The 18,492-nt window shown below is 40.9% G+C and overlaps 1 protein-coding gene across 3 annotated transcripts in view; it reads right to left on the bottom strand.

Moving 5' to 3' along the window:
• BRD10 (bromodomain containing 10) overlaps positions 1–18,492 on the bottom strand; it is a 108,591-nt gene that overhangs the window by 42,917 nt on the left and 47,182 nt on the right. For all 3 annotated transcript variants that reach the window (XM_073345281.1, XM_073345280.1, XM_073345283.1), the window contains one exon: positions 1,764–1,840. In XM_073345281.1, coding sequence (XP_073201382.1) covers positions 1,764–1,840 — 77 coding nt within the window. The remainder of the gene's footprint in view (positions 1–1,763; positions 1,841–18,492) is intronic.

Below are 18,492 nucleotides of genomic sequence, written 5' to 3' on the forward strand. Positions count from 1 at the left end.
GAGATTCTTTTTAAAGCATCTCCCCAATAAGATCTATCCTGATGAAATAAAGTTCAATAAATAATACTGTAATTCCTATGTCCACATTATGATTTTGTACAGCTTGAAGTGTTTCTATATTGCCAGATATGTCTCACGTATATAAAGCAACTTCTGAAAAAAATTCTGAACTTTACGTATTTATTTTACAATAGGTCTATGTGCAAGGATAACAATACTCTTATGATTATCAAAGTGCCTCACTTTGCATATTTCATACCCTTAAAACAGGCTTGCAGAGCCTCACTTAATTAAAAAAGACTACCACTATATTAATGAAATGCTATAAATATTTCTTAAGTACATATTTAGAGCACAGGGCACCAGGAGAGCATTATAAAGGCACACTTTACCCTGCCATATCCAAAAACTTTAGCAGTATTTCCACTATACCTCCTTTCATATGTACATATTCTTGGACAGGACTCCTCTTTTTCAGCCCTGCCTGCATACTGGTATTAAAAAAAGATTTCCTAGTAAGGTTGTACTGCCATTATTGACAGGTCATAACTTAGTTAAAATAGTTTTAAAACTCATTGGGCTCCACATTATCTGGAAGACATTTTAGATAACTTATGTCTTGTCTACACTGGAATCAAAACTTGACTAGCTGAAACAGTTTTTTAAAAACAATAGCGCAGGCAGGGCCTTATTAATATTTAATTGTGAATTAATATACATGTGGATAATGTGCCAAGAAAATATAATTTTTGTGGCATACTTGACATACTCCCCCCCCGGACTTTTATCAGTACCCTTTCCTCCTCCATAATCTAACACTTCTACAGATGCTAGTTGCAATTCTAGTACCTAATACTAGGAGCATAACAAAAATGTTTAGATATAGGTAGTGATCTAGCATCTAGGGTTAGTTACTAGGCATTACCATTTAGAAATTCTATCTGTGACCCCTTCTGGGACACTGCATCTTCACAGAAGAAATGGTTCTATTTGTGGGTTTTCCAGAATGATTATAACTTACGTAAGGCCTTAGTGCTAAGAATACTACTGATGCCTTTCTTTAGGTAAGAGATATAAAAGAGTAAAAAGACAGTCTTGTAGTTACAGGAGCACTCCAATCCAAGTGAACATGCATACATAAATCATGATTTATAATAGAAATGCTGAAAGACTTTAGCTGTAGTAGCACAAGAAAACAACACTATTATAGTTAGCATTCTCTTTGAGCTCTCCAGTCTAAAGTTCATGTACAGATAAGAGTTAAAACTTAAAAAAAAAAAAAAGATTTCACAAGTCTGGCTTTTTTCAGACTCAGAGTAAATCAAGCAAGGTCTCCCTTATACAAGGATATGCAGTGTCACACAACATGTAAAAATGCAACTAATTATACCCATGGAAACTACAGGTTTGTTAATATGTACACAGTATTACCTGTTACATGAATCACTATTAGTTTTTCAAAGCATGTTCTGTATTTTTTCCTTGACAATCTTACTTAAGTATCTCTCGGCAACGCTATGTAAGGCTGTACATAATTAAATATATATGAAAACATTTACTGCTACAAAAAGCAGCACACACATTTGAGAATTCTATCAGATTAATTCTTTGGATCTGCTTGTCTGTGGTGGGAAGAAAATAAGAGAGTCACTCCTCATTAATTGCAAGCATAACTTCTAGAGTCACAGCAAATTGCAGTAGGAGATACATGCTCTAAAGACATTTAGATTTCAAGTACATAGAACAAAAATTGAGACATTTACCTGAAATTCTGGCACCGTAGGCTTTGTGACACCTTTCCTCTTCTTTGTAATTGCTTTTTTAGATATGGATTTTTTTCCTTGTAAGATTAAAAGAGAAAAGCTTCATAATGCTGTTTATTGCACTTCATTAAATAAAACCAAATTACATACAACCTTGAAAGTTAAATTATAACTAACAGATGGCTGATGGTGAGTCATGTAAACATAATGAATCAGAACCAGACTCAGCAAAAGCAAACATTAAACTAGAAGTACTTGTGTGCGGGGCAGCCTTATTTCAACAATGAACAAAACCACTATAAACGCCAACACACACCAAATGAAAATTAAGGTATTACTGCAAGAACGTTAGTAAACTATGAAAGAAACATTCACACTACCATTGTGAAGGGGGCGGGGGGAATCCATAATTTAAACCAGAAACAAATCAAAAAACAAAACAAAAAAAAACTTACCTACAAAAACTCTTCTCTGATGTTAGTATCCCACATTGATCCACACACTATGCCTGGGGCCCTGGCATGTGATATTAAGTGTGCTCTCAGAGCACAAGCAATTTCTAGAAATCACCTCATGGATACACTGGAGTTACCATACCAGAAGAGACCACTGCTTAGTCTAGTCTAGCAACCTGTACCTGGCAGCAGCCAAAACCTAATCTTGCTTTAGAATAAGGCAAACACATTCCCCACAATGCATTTCCTGCCCAACTGCACAATGTAATGATATGGAAGAAAAATTCCTATTCAACTTTAAAGGCAATCAGTTTACCCTTGAAATATCAGGGATAATATTCCTTGTAACCTCTCAATCTAACAAAATAGCTATAAATGTTACATGTGGGCAAGATACTCAGGGATAAATTTCTTTATTTCTACAATCACATACAACTGTACATATTTAACATCTCTGACCTCTTCATTTGCACTCTAACCATTAACCCATCTCTGCCAAGACTACTATTACTATTCCAAACCTCAGAGTAATTTCAAAAAGCTGCAAATGAACAAAAATAACCAAATAATTTAAAAACAACCTACCACATAAAGTTCCCTTTTCCCCCCTCTAGTATGGATCAGGTAAAAAATTACCAAATTCTTCTCATTGACTTGCCTGGAGTAAGTGTTTCGGGTTTTATTATGAGGTGATTAAAATTTCATTACCCATATTTTGGTCCATATTTTTCCAAATTTGGTTTGATAAATTTTAATTACTATTTTAGTGTGCAATATGCTTTGTAGTACAAATACAAAGATATGGCTCCTGTTACGATGTATCCAGAACAGCATAGAAAATAATAGTGAAAATATTATTTATATATATCAATGATAAATTGTCACCTGGAATACTCTGTTAGGGAATATTCTGTTCTCATCACATTATTTCAAAAAAGATATAGAAGAAACAGAAGTGGTCTAGAGATGGGAGACAAAAATAATTGTGGATGTGGAAAGATTTCCATCTGAGAAGAAGCTGAAAACTGCTGGGATATTATAATTTAAAAAGAACATGAATAAAAGAGGACATGACAGACGAACACAGAATAATTAATAGTATAAACAAAGACTAAGCACTCCTACTTGCTATAGCAACATATGAACAAGGGGACATTCAATTAAATTGAAAGGTGACAAATTACACAACTATTAAAAGGAAATCCTTTTTTTCAAAACACATAAAGAATACGTGGAATTCATTGTCACAATGTCTCATCGTGGCCAACTGCTTAATAGGATTCAAAAACAGATTACACATTTATATGGATAATGTGAACATGCACAGTTACATAAAAATTATATATATTTTAATATGAGGGATTTATAAACCTTGTGGAATCACAGAAACGTAACACCAGAGATACCTCAAGAGGTCATTTAATCCAGTCCCCTGCACTTAGGCAGGACTAAGTATTATCTAGACCATCCCTGTTAGTCTAACTTCTTCTTAAAAACCTCCAATGACAGCCACTCCACAAACTCCCTAGGTAATTTGTTCCAGTGTTTAACTACCCTTACAGCTAAGAAGTTGTTCCTAATGTCTAACATAAATCTCCCTTGATAAAATTTAAACACATTACTTCTTGTCCTGTCCTCAATGGATAAGGAAAATAATTTATTATCTTCCTGACAACCTTTTATGTAACTGAAGACTGTTATCATGTCCCCGTCAGTCTTTTCTTCTCCAGACTAAATAAATCCAATTTATAAATCTTTCCTCATCGGTCATGTTTTCTAGATCTTTAATTAATTTTGTTGCATTCCTGTGGACTTTCTCCAATTTGTCCACATCTTTCCCAAAGTGTGGTGCCCAAAACTGAACACATTACTCCAGTTGAGGCCTTATCAGTGCTGAGTAGAGTGGAAGAATTATTTCTTGTGTCTTGCTTACAAGACTCCTGCTAATACATCCCAGAATGATGTTTGCTTTTTTTGCAACATTATTACATTGTTAACTCAGATTTAGTTTGTGATCCACTATAATCCCCAGATCCTCCTCTGTAGTACTTGTTTCTAGGTAATCATTTCCCATTTTGTATTTGTGCAACTGATTATTCCTTCTTAAGCAGAGTACTCTTCATTTGTCCTTACTGAATTTTATCCTATTTATTTATGTCCAGATCATTTGAATTCTAATCCTATCCTCCAAAGTGCTTGCAACCTCTCCAAGCTTGTATTGTCCACAGACTTCCATAGAGTATTCTCTATGCCATTATCCCTATTTATGAAGATATCTAGAACTGGACAGAGGACAAATCCCTGTGGGACCCTATAATGGGTCCCCCCCCAGGGTGCCACCTGGAACTGGTGTACCACTGAGCCCCCTGACCCACCAGCCTGGGCTCCCTCTCACAAGGTACTGCTATGACAAGCTGCCAAGTCCTCCAGCCTGCACTTTCACCAGCATACATACAGATAGGGACACACCCAGCTGCAGCTGGGGCTCTCTGCAGGCTCTCTGACCAGCCCCTGCATAGGAAGGCCACAGCTAAGGCAACTCCCAGCTCCCAGGCACGCATCCCCTCTTGAGTATAAACCCAAAATTATACCGTCTTGTGTTGCACGGGGAACTGTACAGCTTAAACTCATAAAGTTTGCCCCCTCCCTCAATGTGGAGAGGAATATGCAACAGCATTTGCCTCTTGAGCTAAGATTCCCATATACTTCACTCCAACTCACTGGTTAGATAAAGCAAAAACAAGTTTATTAACTACAAAAGATATAAGTGATTACAAGGTATAGCAAACAGATAAGGAGATTACACAGCAAATAAAAAATGCAAACTAATCTTAATATACTAAATAGATTGGATACGAATTAGCAGATTCTCGCCCTAAGAGATAATACAAGCAGGCTGCAGATTCTTTAGGGGGCAAGCTGCACTTGCTTTACAGCTTGAAATCCCCAGGTGTTTCATTCACAGGCTACAAATCCCTTTAGCTTCGGCCCAGCACTTCCCCAAGTTCAGTTGTTCCACAAGGGTTTCCAGGAGTCTTCTTCTGTGGGGAGTGAAGAACCCCAGATGATATCACTCCTTGCCTTATATAGCTTTTGCATATGGCAGGAACCCTTTGTTTCAAAGCTTGGTTCCCAGACCAGTCTGGGGAAAAATACTAACATCCCAAGATGGAGTCTAGCATCATGTGGTCTGATCACATGTCCTTGTAGATTCATAGCAGCCATTATTCACAGGCTGTTTGGAGTGTTCTCAGGAAGGCTTATGTGGGAGATAAGCTTCTTAATGGCCCATTGCCATGAATAGGCCCTTCCCCACCCACTATCTACACCAGTGGTTCCCAAACTTGTTCCACGGCTTGTGCAGGGAAAGCCCCTGCCGGGCTGGTTTGTTTACCTGCCGCGTCCACAGGTTCAGCCAATCACAGCTCCCACTGGCCGCGGTTCACTGCTCCAGGCCAATGGGGGATGCTGAAAGCGGCGGCCAGTATGTCCCTCGGCCCGCGCCACTTCCAGCAGCTCCCATTGACCTGGAGCAGCAAACCACAGCCAGTGGAAGCCGCGATCGGCCAAACAGGGGCTTTCCAAACAGCGGCAGGTAAACAAACTGGCCCGGCCCAGCAGGGGCTTTCCCTGCACAAGCCGTGGAACAAGTTTGGGAACCACGGATCTAGCCTGAAAGCATCTTGTGTACTGGATATTACTCGGGTTTAACGACATTTGAAATACAGATACATAGTCAATATGCATAACTTTTCCAATGACACTTCACATGACTTCTCTTGCATAAAATCAGGGTGGATAAAAATCAATGATCTTTTATATTTAAATTGGATTTTTTTTGATAAAATGCTTTTTGAGGAAAAAACCTATCTAAAGAGAGTTTTAATTAAGATACATTATAGCTCAAAGATATCTCATCATGGAATAGGGATTATAAATTCTAATTCTATAGTCTGAGACAATATATTCATGAAATGTTTAAGAAAAGTTTTGTAAATGAGTTCCAATAGTTCATGGATTAATTTTACAGCATTCCAGGGGCTTCTGTATAGATTATTTAGGTTAATCTTTCTATCTACCCAATGGGACTCAGAGCTCAGTCTAGAAGATACCATCAGAGATGCTTAGTTTTGCAGTTCTCAAACTGTAGATTTGTGTCTCCAGAGATAACATGCTTGTTAACAGCAAAAATGTTTTAAATAAATAAATAAATATAGAGAGGTGACAAATAACAGACCTCAACCCTACTGTCCCTCTGCAAATTTGTGTACACACAGTCAATCCCTTACCTCTCTCTAAAAGTGTAAAGTTTCAAAAAGTTCAATGAATAGAAGATTGTTGGGGGTGGAATACATGTGGACAAGGAGAAGAAGTCTGCACATAAATGTGAGAAGCGAAGGACAGGTAGTAGAAACAAAAGTGAAACTGTTTGAGCAGCATATTCCAGAAATCTTGAGGTCCTTCTGAGTGTAGCCTTCATTGATTTGAGATCTACTTACTATACCTTCTCTCACTAGAAGGGAAAACCTATAATGGCAGTAGGCTGTAAAGAGACCCAGTTTGGGAATATTTTAATGAAGTTCCTCTACCTGTGGGTAAGACAGGCATGCATGCAAAATGCAAACAGTGCAACAAAGAAATGCAAGGCCTGGCTCCCCAAACGAAACAATATCATGAGAAGTGTTCCTTCTCAGGAGGAAGCTGCGTTGAAGATGATTCATAGATACTAAGGTCAGAAGGGACCATTATGATCATCTAGTTCAACCTCCTGCACAACACAGGCCACAGAATCTCACCCACCCACTCCTGCAAAAAACCTCTCACCTATGTCTGAGCTACTGAAGTCCTCAAATCGTGGTTTAAAGGCTTCAAGGAGCAGAGAATCCTCCAGCAAGTGACCTGTGCCCCATGCTACAGAGGAAGGCGAAAATCTGCCCTGGAGGAAAATTCCTTCCCGACCCCAAATATGGCAATCAGCTAAACCCTGAGCATATGGGCAAGATTCACCAGCCAGATACCCAGGAAAGAATTTTCTGTAGTAACTCAGATCCCACTCCATCTAATATCCCATCACAGGCCATTGGGCCTATTTACCATGAATATTTAAAGATCAATTAATTGCCAAAATCATGTTATCCCAACAGACCATCTCCTCCATAAACTTATCGAGTTTAATCTTAAAGCCAGATAGGTCTTTTGCCCCCACTGCTTCCCTTGGAAGGCTATTCCAAAACTTCATTCCTCTGATGGTTAGAAACCTTCATCTAATTTCTAGTCTAAATTTCCTGGTGGCCAGTTTATATCCATTTGTTCTTGTGTCCACATTGGTACTGAGCTTAAATAATTCCTCTCCCTCTCCGGTATTTATCCCTCTGATATATTTATATAGAGCAATCATATCTCCCCTCAACCTTCTTTTAGTTAGGCTAAACAAGCCAAGTCCTTGAGTCTCCTTTCATAAGACAAGTTTTCCATTGCTCGGATCATCCTAGTAGCCCTTCTCTGTACCTGTTCCAGTTTGAATTCATCCTTCTTAACCATGGGAGATCAGAACTGCACACAGTATTCCAGATGAGGTCTCACCAGTGCCTTGTATAATGGTACTAAAACCTCCTTATCTCTACTGGAAGATGATGAAAGGAACGTGTCTGAACATACAGGATCTTCAGGTTGGTAAACTTTTTTATTTCATGCTTCTTTATTAAGGACTGCCTGTATTCCTTCTGGACTATTCTTGAATTCTCATGTTTGAGCAAAAAATATAGTTGGTACTATCTTTTTAGATGCAGTTGTGATAAAAAATGAAGAGAAGATCTTCCTTTTACAATTTCACCTTTAAAGTAGTATTGAATGTCAGTGAATGCAATGAGTAATACTAAATGAGCAGTATGGTAACAATAATTAAATAACTGCATTGACTTATTTTGTTTAGGAGAATCCAACCTCAATATACAGGATTCTAAAGACTATCCACCTTCAAGATCACCATAATTTTCTATAGTTTCAGAGTTATCTGCCAATGATAGCGTTTCAGTCACATCATGTATGTCATATAGCCACAGTATATCACCTGTAGCAAAAAGAAAAAAAAAATCATCATCCAGAAACAACCATAGATAAGTTTGCTATAAGAACCAGCAGATTACAAAACGAGGTAATTGATGAAAAAATTGCCTGGCTTGTTTATGCAACAATCTCTCCTTTCCGTATGATTGAGAACCCACACTTCATTAATTTGGTTCAGTCATTAAGACCAGGATACAGTTCACCCAACAGAGCAGATGTTGCAGGCAAATTGCTGGATAAAGTGCATGAAAGAGAAATTGAGCAGTGTGCAAAAGGTCTAGAGGGTAAAATTGTTAACCTGAGTCTTGATGGGGGTAGCAATGTCCACAATGATCCTGTTGTATGTGCTTGTGTGACAACAGAAGAAGGGAATGTCTTCCTTACAGAAACAATTGATACATCAGGAAATGCACAAACAGCAGAATACTTGCAAGTAGTAGCAGTAAAAGCCATAACAAACTGTGAAAAAATATTCAAATGTCTAGTATGCAGCTTGGTCACAGACAATGCTGCAAATGTATTCAAGACGAGAAGAAATTTAGAAGAAAATGAAAAGTCCCAAGCTACAAGTCCCAACATACAGTTGCAGTGCTCATTTGATGCACCTCCTAACCAAAGACTTCAGTGTTCCAGAAATAAAGGCTAATGTTGCTGAAATTTCAAAATACTTCCATAACAACCACTTTGCAGCAACTGCTCTGAAAAAAGTGGGAGAAACCAAGCTAACACTCCCACAAGACGTGTGATGGAACTCAGTAGTGGACTGTTTTGAGAACTATATCAAGAACTGGCCTAATCTGATGACAGTTTGTGAACAAAATCGTGAAAAAATAGATGGAACGGTCACAGCCAAAGTTCTCAACATTGGGCGTAAGAGAAATGTTGAACACATGCTGAGTACCCTGAAGCCTAGTTCTGTAACCTTGAATAAAATGCAGGGAAATAGCTGTTTTATTGCTGACACTGTTGAAATTTGGAAGGAACTCAGTGAGATCTTAAAAAGAGAAATATGCAATGACAAAGTTAAATTACAAGCATTAAAAAACTGAATGGGACAAGCACTATCAGCAGCTCATTTTCTTACAATGATTCTCAATACTCGGTACCAGGGTCAAACCTTAACTGCTGAAGAAGAGGAGTGGACTATGACATGGATATCCAGCAACCATCCCTCCATAATGGCAACTATAATGAACTTCTGAACTAAGGGTGAACCATTCAAGAAATATATGTTTGCGGATGATGTTTTAAAGAAAGTCACACCAGTGAACTGGTGGAAGTCACTTAAGCACTTGGATTCAGAGACTGCTGAAGTGACAATCTCACTTTTAACAGCAGTAGCTTCTTCTGCTGGTGTAGAAAGAATATTTTCTTCCTTTGGGCTAATTCATTCCAAATTGAGAAATCGCTTGGGACCTGAAAAAGCAGGAAAGCTTGTTTTTCTTTTCCAGATTATGAACGAACAGGAAAATGAAGGTGAAGACGACCGAGTTAGCTGCAGAAGCCAATATTTTAAGTTTCTCATGTTGACCTGGCTGACATAGTTGATTTCTGTTGTTTTTTTTTAAAATATTTCATTTAACTATTTTAGTTAAAAACAATTTTAACAAAAACAAACCTGATTTTAAAAAACTTGAATGTTTAACTAAATTCAGGTTTCAGGGCAGCAGCCTGTTAGTCTGTATCTGCAAAAAGAAAAGGAGTACTTGTGGCACCTTAGAGACTAACAAATTTATTTAAGCATAAGCTTTCGTGAGCTACAGCTCACGTAGCTCACGAAAGCTTATGCTCAAATAAATTTGTTAGTCTCTAAGGTGCCATAAGTACTCCTTTTCTTTTAACTAAATTTAAAATGTTGAATATTTGTTTTGTTCAAATATTATGTTTGCTGTTGAAGAAAAAAATCCAGAATACGTAATATTGTTGTTTTAGTTAAATAAAACAATTTAAATGTCTGTCTGGTGATGTTCTCCTCCAAATACACTATAGCAAGAAAATCCTCCAAATATTAATGATTAACCTGTTGAACTGGAGATAGTTCACCTCCCAATGATTTCACAAATATCTGCTTCAATTACCTTTGGGAAATGAAGTAACCAAATAATCTTTCATTTTCTGATATAGCGTAAAACTAATCTGAAAAGTTTTCAAAATAAATCACTTTAAAAGTGTACAGTGTGTACCTTCTAAAAATGAAACCTATATCTATCTCTGAGTTGTGAAGAATATGTATTAAGGTTAAAACAACCAACAAGAATGCACTTTTATGTAGAAATCCATGATTAAATCGAGTCTTCCTGATTAGATTTAAATCAATTTGATTTAAATCAAATCGACCCTGCATAAAATGCATCATAATTATGTCATAATCATATCATATCTTCACTGTGAAGAATATGGGGTGCAATGTCACAGACCCCACCCATTATTGCCTTCCACCTTGACTGTGAACCACTAACAACTACTCTGAGTATGGTTTTCCAACCAGTTGTTCACCCACCTTATAATAACTTTGTCTAAGCTATATTTCCCTAGTTCACTTATGAGAAAGTCATGTGAGACAGTATCAAAAGCCTTACTAAAGTCAAGATTTATCACATCTACTGCTTTCCCCTCCTCACCAGCCCTTGCCATCCACAAGGCTTGTTGCCCTGTCAAGGAAGGATATTAGGGTAGTCTGACATGATTTATTCTTGACAGATCCATATAGAATGTTACTTATAACTTATATCTTCTAGGTGCTTACAAACTGATTGACTGATTATTTGCTCAATTATCTTTCAGGGTACCGAAGTTAAGCTGATTGGTCTATAATTCCCTGGGTTGTCTTATTTGCCTTTTTATAAACAGGTACAATATTTGCTCTCTTCCTGTCCTATGGGATCTCTCCTGTCCTCCACAAGTTCTCAACAATAATCACTAATGGCTCAGAGCTCTCATCACACTGTTAAGTATTCTAGGATGTATTTTGTCAATCCCTACTGACTTGAAAACATATAAATTGTCTTAGGCTATGGCTACACTACAGCCTATGTCAGCATAACTTATGTCGCTCGGGGGTGAATAAACCACTCCCCGGAGCAACAGAAATTACACCGATATAACCACTCGTGTGCACAGTACTATGTCAGCAGAAATGCTTCTCCCACCAACATAGCTTCTGCCACTGGCTTAGGTGGGGGTTTTTTTAATGCCGATGGGAGAGCTCTCTCCAGTCGGAATAGAGCATCTTCACCGGACGTGCTGCAGTAGCATCAGGACAGCTGCGTTGCTGCAGCACTGTATGTACTGACATGGCCTAATTAATTCTTAACTTAGTCTTCCCTATTTTAGCCTCAGATCCTACCCCGTTTACACTCATGTTCACGATGGTAGTCATCTGATCACTGCTCACCTTTTTAGTGAAAACTGAAAGAAAAAAAAGGCATTTAATACTTCAGCCATTGCTACATAGTCTGTCATTATCTTTCCTTCCTCATTGAGTAATGGGCCTACCCTATCTTTGATCTTCCTCTTGCTTCTAATGTATTTGTAAAATGTTTTCTTGTTACTCTTTATGTCCTCAGCTAGTTTAGTCTCATTTTGTGCCTTAGCCTCTCTAATTTTGTCCCTACATGCTTGTGTTGTTTTTTTTTATAGTCACCTTTCATAATTTGGCGTAGTTTCCACTTTTTGTATGACTCTTTTTTTTTTTTTTTTTGAGTTTCCAGTCATTGAAGATCTCCTGGTGAAGCCAGGGTGGTCTCTTACTGTACTTTCTGTCTTTCCTATGCATTGGAATACTTTGCTCTTGTGCCCTTAATAATGTCTATTTAAAACACTGCCAACTCTCCTGAACTCTTTTTTCCCTTAAACTTGCTTCCCATGGGATCTTACCTATCAATTCTCTGAGTTTGCTAAAGTCTGCCTTCCTGAAATCCATCGCCTTTATTGTGCTGTTTTTCCTCCTGCCATTCCTTAGAATTATGAACATTATCATTTCACAATCACCTTCACCCACACTGCCTTCCACCTTCAAATTCTCAACTAATTCCTCATTTGTCAGAATGAAATCTAGAACATCCTTTCCCCTAGCCACTTTCTCCAATTGCTGTAATAAAAAGTTGTCTCCAATGCATTCCAAGAGCTTGTTTGATAATCTGTGCCTTGCAGTATTATTTTCCCAATAGATATATGGGTAGTTAAGTCCCCCATCACCATCGAGTCCCGTGCTTTGGATGATTTTGTTAGTTGTTTAAAAAAAGCCTCATCCATCTCCTCTTCTGGTTAGATGGTCTATAGGAGACCCTTACTCAACATCACCCTTGTTTTTTACCCCTTTCATCCTTACCTAGAGACTTTCAGCACCTCTGCCTCCCACTTCTATCCGAACCTCAGAGCAAACATATACATCTTTGATATATAAGCAAACAGTTCCTCCTTTTTTTCCCTGCCTGCCCTTCCTGAATAAGCTGTACCCTTCTATACCAATATTCCAGTCATATAAACTATCCCACCAAGTCTATGTGATGCCAGTTATGTAATACTTGTGATTATTCGCTAGTCTCTCTAGTTCTTCCTGTTCTTGCATTGGTATACAGACATATAAGATGTTCATTAGATCTGCCCTCTATATTCTCTCATCTCTCTTTTGTCCCTGCTGTGATTGCCCATGTTGCTCCCAGATTCCGATCCTTCACCTAGGTCTCCATGGGCTCCTGTCTCCTGCTCCTGTCAAACCTAGTTTAAAGCCCACCTCACTAGGTTATCCAGTCTATATCCAAAGATACTCTTCCCCTTCCTTGATAGGTGGACCCATCTCTGCTTAACAGTCCTTCTTGAAACAGCATCCAAAATTGAAAAAGCCAAAGCCCTCATGGTGACACCACCTGCACAGCCTATGCATGCACCTCTAGATGTGCCTGTCTCTGCCTGAGACCTTACCCTTAGCCGGAAGGATCAATGAGAACTCCACCTGCGCTCCCAACTCCTTCATCCTCATTCCCAAAGCCCTGTAGGCACTTCTGAGTGGCTCAGGATCATATCTTGCATTATCATTAGTACCCACATGGATGAGCACCATGGAGTAATAGTCAGAGGGCTAGAAGATCCTCAGCAATCCTTCTGTAATGTTTTGGATATGGGCCCTGGCAGCAGCATACCTCCCAGAATGCCATGTCAGGCCAGCAGATGGATGCCTCTGTTCCACTTAGAAGGGATTCATCAAACCTTGCCTTTGTTTCCTCTTGGGAGCAGTGGCTGCAATCCCCCCAGCCTTGGGGGGTACACAGCTTCTTCTCCTCCACCTTCAGGAAGAATTCCTTATCCCTTATTGTCAGGGCAGCATCCTGTCTCTATGGACGGAAGGTTGGGAGCAGAGTAGAGCACTGTCTGCTGCCAGAAGTAACCAGCAGCCTGCTTCCTCAACCTTTGAAGGAGCCATTTCCTCCTCCAGCTGAATTGCTTCCTCAACCTTGGAGGACTCTGCATGCATATTTTCAATGAATTCCTCATGTGCACAGATGCTCCTCAACCTAGCCACTTCCTCCTGTAGCTCTCCCATCTCCTTCCTGAGAGATTCTACCATTAGGCGCCTCTCACTCTGGTGGTCTCCCCAACCTGGTTATCTATATGACAAGGAAATGCAGGCTATGGATGCTCTGGGCAGAAGCATCCTCGGTCGGGTTCTGTGTCTGCCTGTGCTGGTGGAGTAGCCAGGAGCAGTGTTGGCATTGGCAACGTGGCCTTTCCAAACCATGGTGATTTTATTCTTTCTCCCTCCTACCAATGCCCTCGCAAACTCCCCTGTTCGCTAGTTCCCATAGTCTCTCTCTTCTAGGTCAGCCCTGTCCCCTCTAACACACAGGGGAAAGGTGATCAAGGATTAAAGGACAGGAGGCTAGAGACTTGCTAGTGCACTCTCATCTAGCAGGCTTCTGGCCCCCACTCCCACACAGCTCTCAAACACACAATCCACAACAGACCATGTAACCATACTATAAACTTTAAGCAAGTCAAAAGAAAAACGAAACAGACAAACTCACCCAAGAATTAGTCCTCTCTCCTTTTTCACCAGGGATTCTCCCTCATGCTTCTGGATATCTGGATATATGCTAACCAATAACTGATAGAGGAAAATTCTTCCTGACAAGTTTAATGAGCCGTTTATTATGTAATTGCCCACTGTACAGTTTCTTGCACCTTCCTCAGTAGCAACCAATAATGGCCACTGTCAGAGACAGGATACTGGACTAAACAGACCACTGGTGTGATCTATTAAAGCTATTCCTAGATCTGAAATTGCACATGCTGAATTTATAGCTACGTTTTAGGAGTCTTACATTACCAAAAGTAGAACTTTGGCTGGCACCTCACCCACCCACCCACAGATATGAAGAGGAGACATTTTCAAAAGCATAAAGGGCACACAACTCCCACTGAAAATCAGTAGTTAGCATGTTCTCATCAGGAAATTTCTGGGACCAGAAGGGTTTCCCTCAAATTTTTATAAAAATAGACATTTTAAAAAACCCTAAATATTCTGGATATTCTCCCATAGAATGAAGATAGCACTTCTCTTATTTATCTTTCAAAAACATAATCCAAGCCTGGGCTGTAGAGTATAGCAGCCCATTTTACTGATTAACATAAAGCCCAATCCTCTGAAATGATGCAACTTGAATTCTGCATACATTATCTAATATACTTAGAAAAAACAGTATTGAAGAATGAAAGATACGCTAACCAAAAGCACAAGGAGATTTCTGATATACTGGCACTGAGCTAAAAAGGCTTAGCACCCTGCTGTACCCCTTTCCCTTGACATGGAAGGGCTGAATAACATGTTCTGGGGTTTCTGAACTATTAAATGGGTTACTCCTCATGTTTCTTTTAAATTAAAACATGTCATGTATGTTCTCTCTTTATTTTATATTTTAGCAGCTATACAACTGGTTGCTAAAATCTAGATATATGTACATTGAAGGAGTGACTTTTGGCAATTTGCAAAGATTATGCTATAGTTCCCAAACCATAATATTTCAATCTTATGTGTTATAGAAATAATTGAAGATTACTCTAATTTTGAATCCAAAAAAACTGATTTGCTGATATTCAACCCAATGCTGTGTAGGGCTTGCCTTCAAGCCATTGTTGCAATGTGACCGCTCTTGGCAATCTGACAAAATTAAAAATCTGGACATTACGATCACTGATGAATAGAGTAACACTGTGAAAGAGAACTTCCTACCTTATTTGATAAGGGCATAAAGCGATAAGAAAGATATGTTTTTATGAGAGAAGCACACAAATACTATTAAAGTGAATAAAAAGACTTAAAAAAAAATCTACCAAATTAACATGTTGCCTTGTCAATCTCTGAATCAATCTCTAAAAAGGAAGATAGGTTGTTTATTCATTTCTTTATGGGGTGGAAAGAGATCCTGGATGGCCCTTAACGACATCAACCTCTTCTATCTCTAGGTGACTTTAACCTACTTGAGCCTAATCCCAGGCTCTCTATTACCTTTAATCTGAGGCTACCCATGAAATGCCAAGTGAACTAAACCAAACCACTCTAAGATTAAGTCTGTCAAATCCAGTTTCCCTTCAGTACATTTTTACCTGAAATCCATACTAAAAGATCCAACTTTATCATGCACACTTGTAGAAGACTAAGGGTTTCAGCTATAACTACTAAATTTTATGTAAAACTCCCTTTTACTTTAATCCACGTTTGTTTCAGAAAAAAATATCTTCTAGAGTGGGGGTTCTCAACCTTTTTCTTTGTGAGGTTCCCTCCCAAACATACTATAAAAACTCCATGACCCACCTGTGCCACCAAAAGTGTTTTTCTGAATATAAAAGCCAAGGCCAACATCAGGGGGTAGCAAGCAGGGCAATTGTCCAGGACCCCACAAAACTCAGTTGCTCAGGCTTCAGCTTCATGCCCAAGAGGGGAGGCAGGACTCCAAGGGCTTCAGCTCTAAGTCCCAGTGAGTCTAACCATGGCCCTGCTTGGCGGACCCCCTAAAACCTGTTCATGGCTTCCCGGGGGCCGCGGACCCCCAGTTGAGAATAGCTGTTCTAAAGAGCATTGTTTGCTTCAATCACTTAGACACTGGATGATATAAATACAGGGGTTGGAGAAAAAACAGGAGCTAGAATTTACTTTGAGAAACTGACCTAAAAAATCCCTTAGAAACTGATTAGAATAATATCACTGATAGTAAAATATCAAAGGAAATGCTCTTCTATCTAAAGCTATTCAATATTCTATAAGATTTACTGAACCCACACTTCAGTACAAAACGAGGGATTATTACCCAAAGACAAATGTTTGGGATGTGGTTAATTATAGGTGGGGCTGGCAGCATCACCTATTGCTAAGGTTGTCCAATACTTCCCATTACCAGACTCTGTTTTCAATTGCTTATAAAACTTTGTTCAACTTTAACCACTTGAGCTGAGGCAGTGGGTTTGGAGCGGAAGGGGGTGAGGGCTCCGGCTGGGGGTACAGGCTTTGGGGTAGGGCCAAAAATGAGGGGTTCAGGGTGCAGGAGATGGCTCCGGGTTGGGGCAGGAGGTTGGGGTAGGGGTGTAAGAGCTCTGGCTGGGGGTGCAGACTCTGGGGTGGGGCTGGGGATGAGGGGTTTGGAGCGTAGGAGGGTGCTCTGGGCTGGGATCGGGGTTCGATGGGCGGGAGAGGGGATCAGGGCTGGGGCAGGGAAGTGGGGGGGTGAGAGCTCCGGCTGGGGGTGTGGGCTCTGGAATGGGGATGAGGGGTTTGGAGTACAGGAGGGTTCTCCAGGCTGGGACTGAGGGGTTTGGAGGACAGAAGGTGGATTAGTGCTGGGGCAGGGGGAGAGGCACGGGAGGTGGTACAGGCTCCAGGCAGCACTTACCTGAGGCAGCTCCTGGAAGCAGCAGCATGTCCCCCCACCCAGCTCCTATGCGGAGGGGCGGCCAGGCGTCTCTGTGCGCTGCCCGGTCCGCAGGTGTCGCCCCGCAGCTCCCATTGGCGATGGGTTCCCAGCCAATGGGAGCTGCGGAACTGGCACTTAGGGTGGGGGCAGAGCACGGAGCCCCCTGGTTGCCCCTACACCTAGGAGCAGGACGGGAGGACATGCTGCTGCTTCCAGGAGCCATGCAGCGCCAAGGCAGGCAGGGAGCCTGCCTTAGCCCCGCTGCACCGCCGACCGGACTTTAAAGGCCCCGTCAGCAGTGCTGACCGGAGCCTCCAGGGTCCTTTTTGACCAGGTGTTCTAATCAAAAACCGGACACCTGCCAACCCTACTGCTACAGCGCTGTACGTACAGCTCTATCCCTAGTTAATGTCCGAGAAGCACTTAGATACATTTTGTTTTCAGCTAACACGGGCCAGCCACAGGTATTTAATTGCAGTACAGACATATCCTAATGTATCTACAGAAACCTCATAACTCAGAGGTGGGCAAACTTTTTGGCCTGAGGGTCACATCTGGGTATGGAAATTGTATGGCGGGCCATGAATGCTCATGAGATTGGGTTAGGGTGTTGGAGGGGGTACGGGCTCTGGGGTGGGGTCAGAAATGAGGAGTTCAGGATGCGAGAGGGGACTCTGGGCTGGGACAGGAGGTTGGGTTGCAGGGGGGGAGGTGAGGGCTCTGGCTGGAGGTGCGGGCTCTGGGGTGGGGCTGGGGGTGCAGGAGGGTGCTCCAGGCTGGGACCACGGAGTTAGGAGGGCGGAAGGGGGACCACGCAGGGGCAGGGGGTTGCATATGGAAGGGGGTTGGGAGGCAGGCTCCAGGTGGCGCTTACCTCAAGCAGCTCCCGGAAGCAGCAGCATGTCCCCTCTCTGGCTCCTATGTGGAATCACAGCCAGGCAGCTCTGCACACTGTCCCATATGCAGGCGCCACCACTGCAGCTCCCACTGGCCGTGGTTCCTGGCCAACGGGAGCTGTAGGGGCAGTGCTTGGGGCAGGGGCAGTGTGCATAGCCCCCTGGCTGCCCCTATGCGTAGGAACCGGAGCGGGGACATGCCGCTGCTTCTGGGAGCTGTGCGGAGCCATGGCACATGCAGGGTGGGGCAAGCCTCTAATACTATGTGACAGCCTTGCAATTGTGCTGTCAGAGCCAAGATGTTTAATTTGCAAATCACTCCTTGCATTACACACTTATTCAAACACAAGTGTATAAAAATTATATATGGTTTTTGTTTTAAATATCTGAAAAATGTAAGCCAATGAGA

The sequence above is a fragment of the Lepidochelys kempii genome, chromosome 5 (genome assembly GCF_965140265.1).
Source record: "Lepidochelys kempii isolate rLepKem1 chromosome 5, rLepKem1.hap2, whole genome shotgun sequence".
Lineage (NCBI taxonomy): Eukaryota > Metazoa > Chordata > Testudines > Cheloniidae > Lepidochelys > Lepidochelys kempii.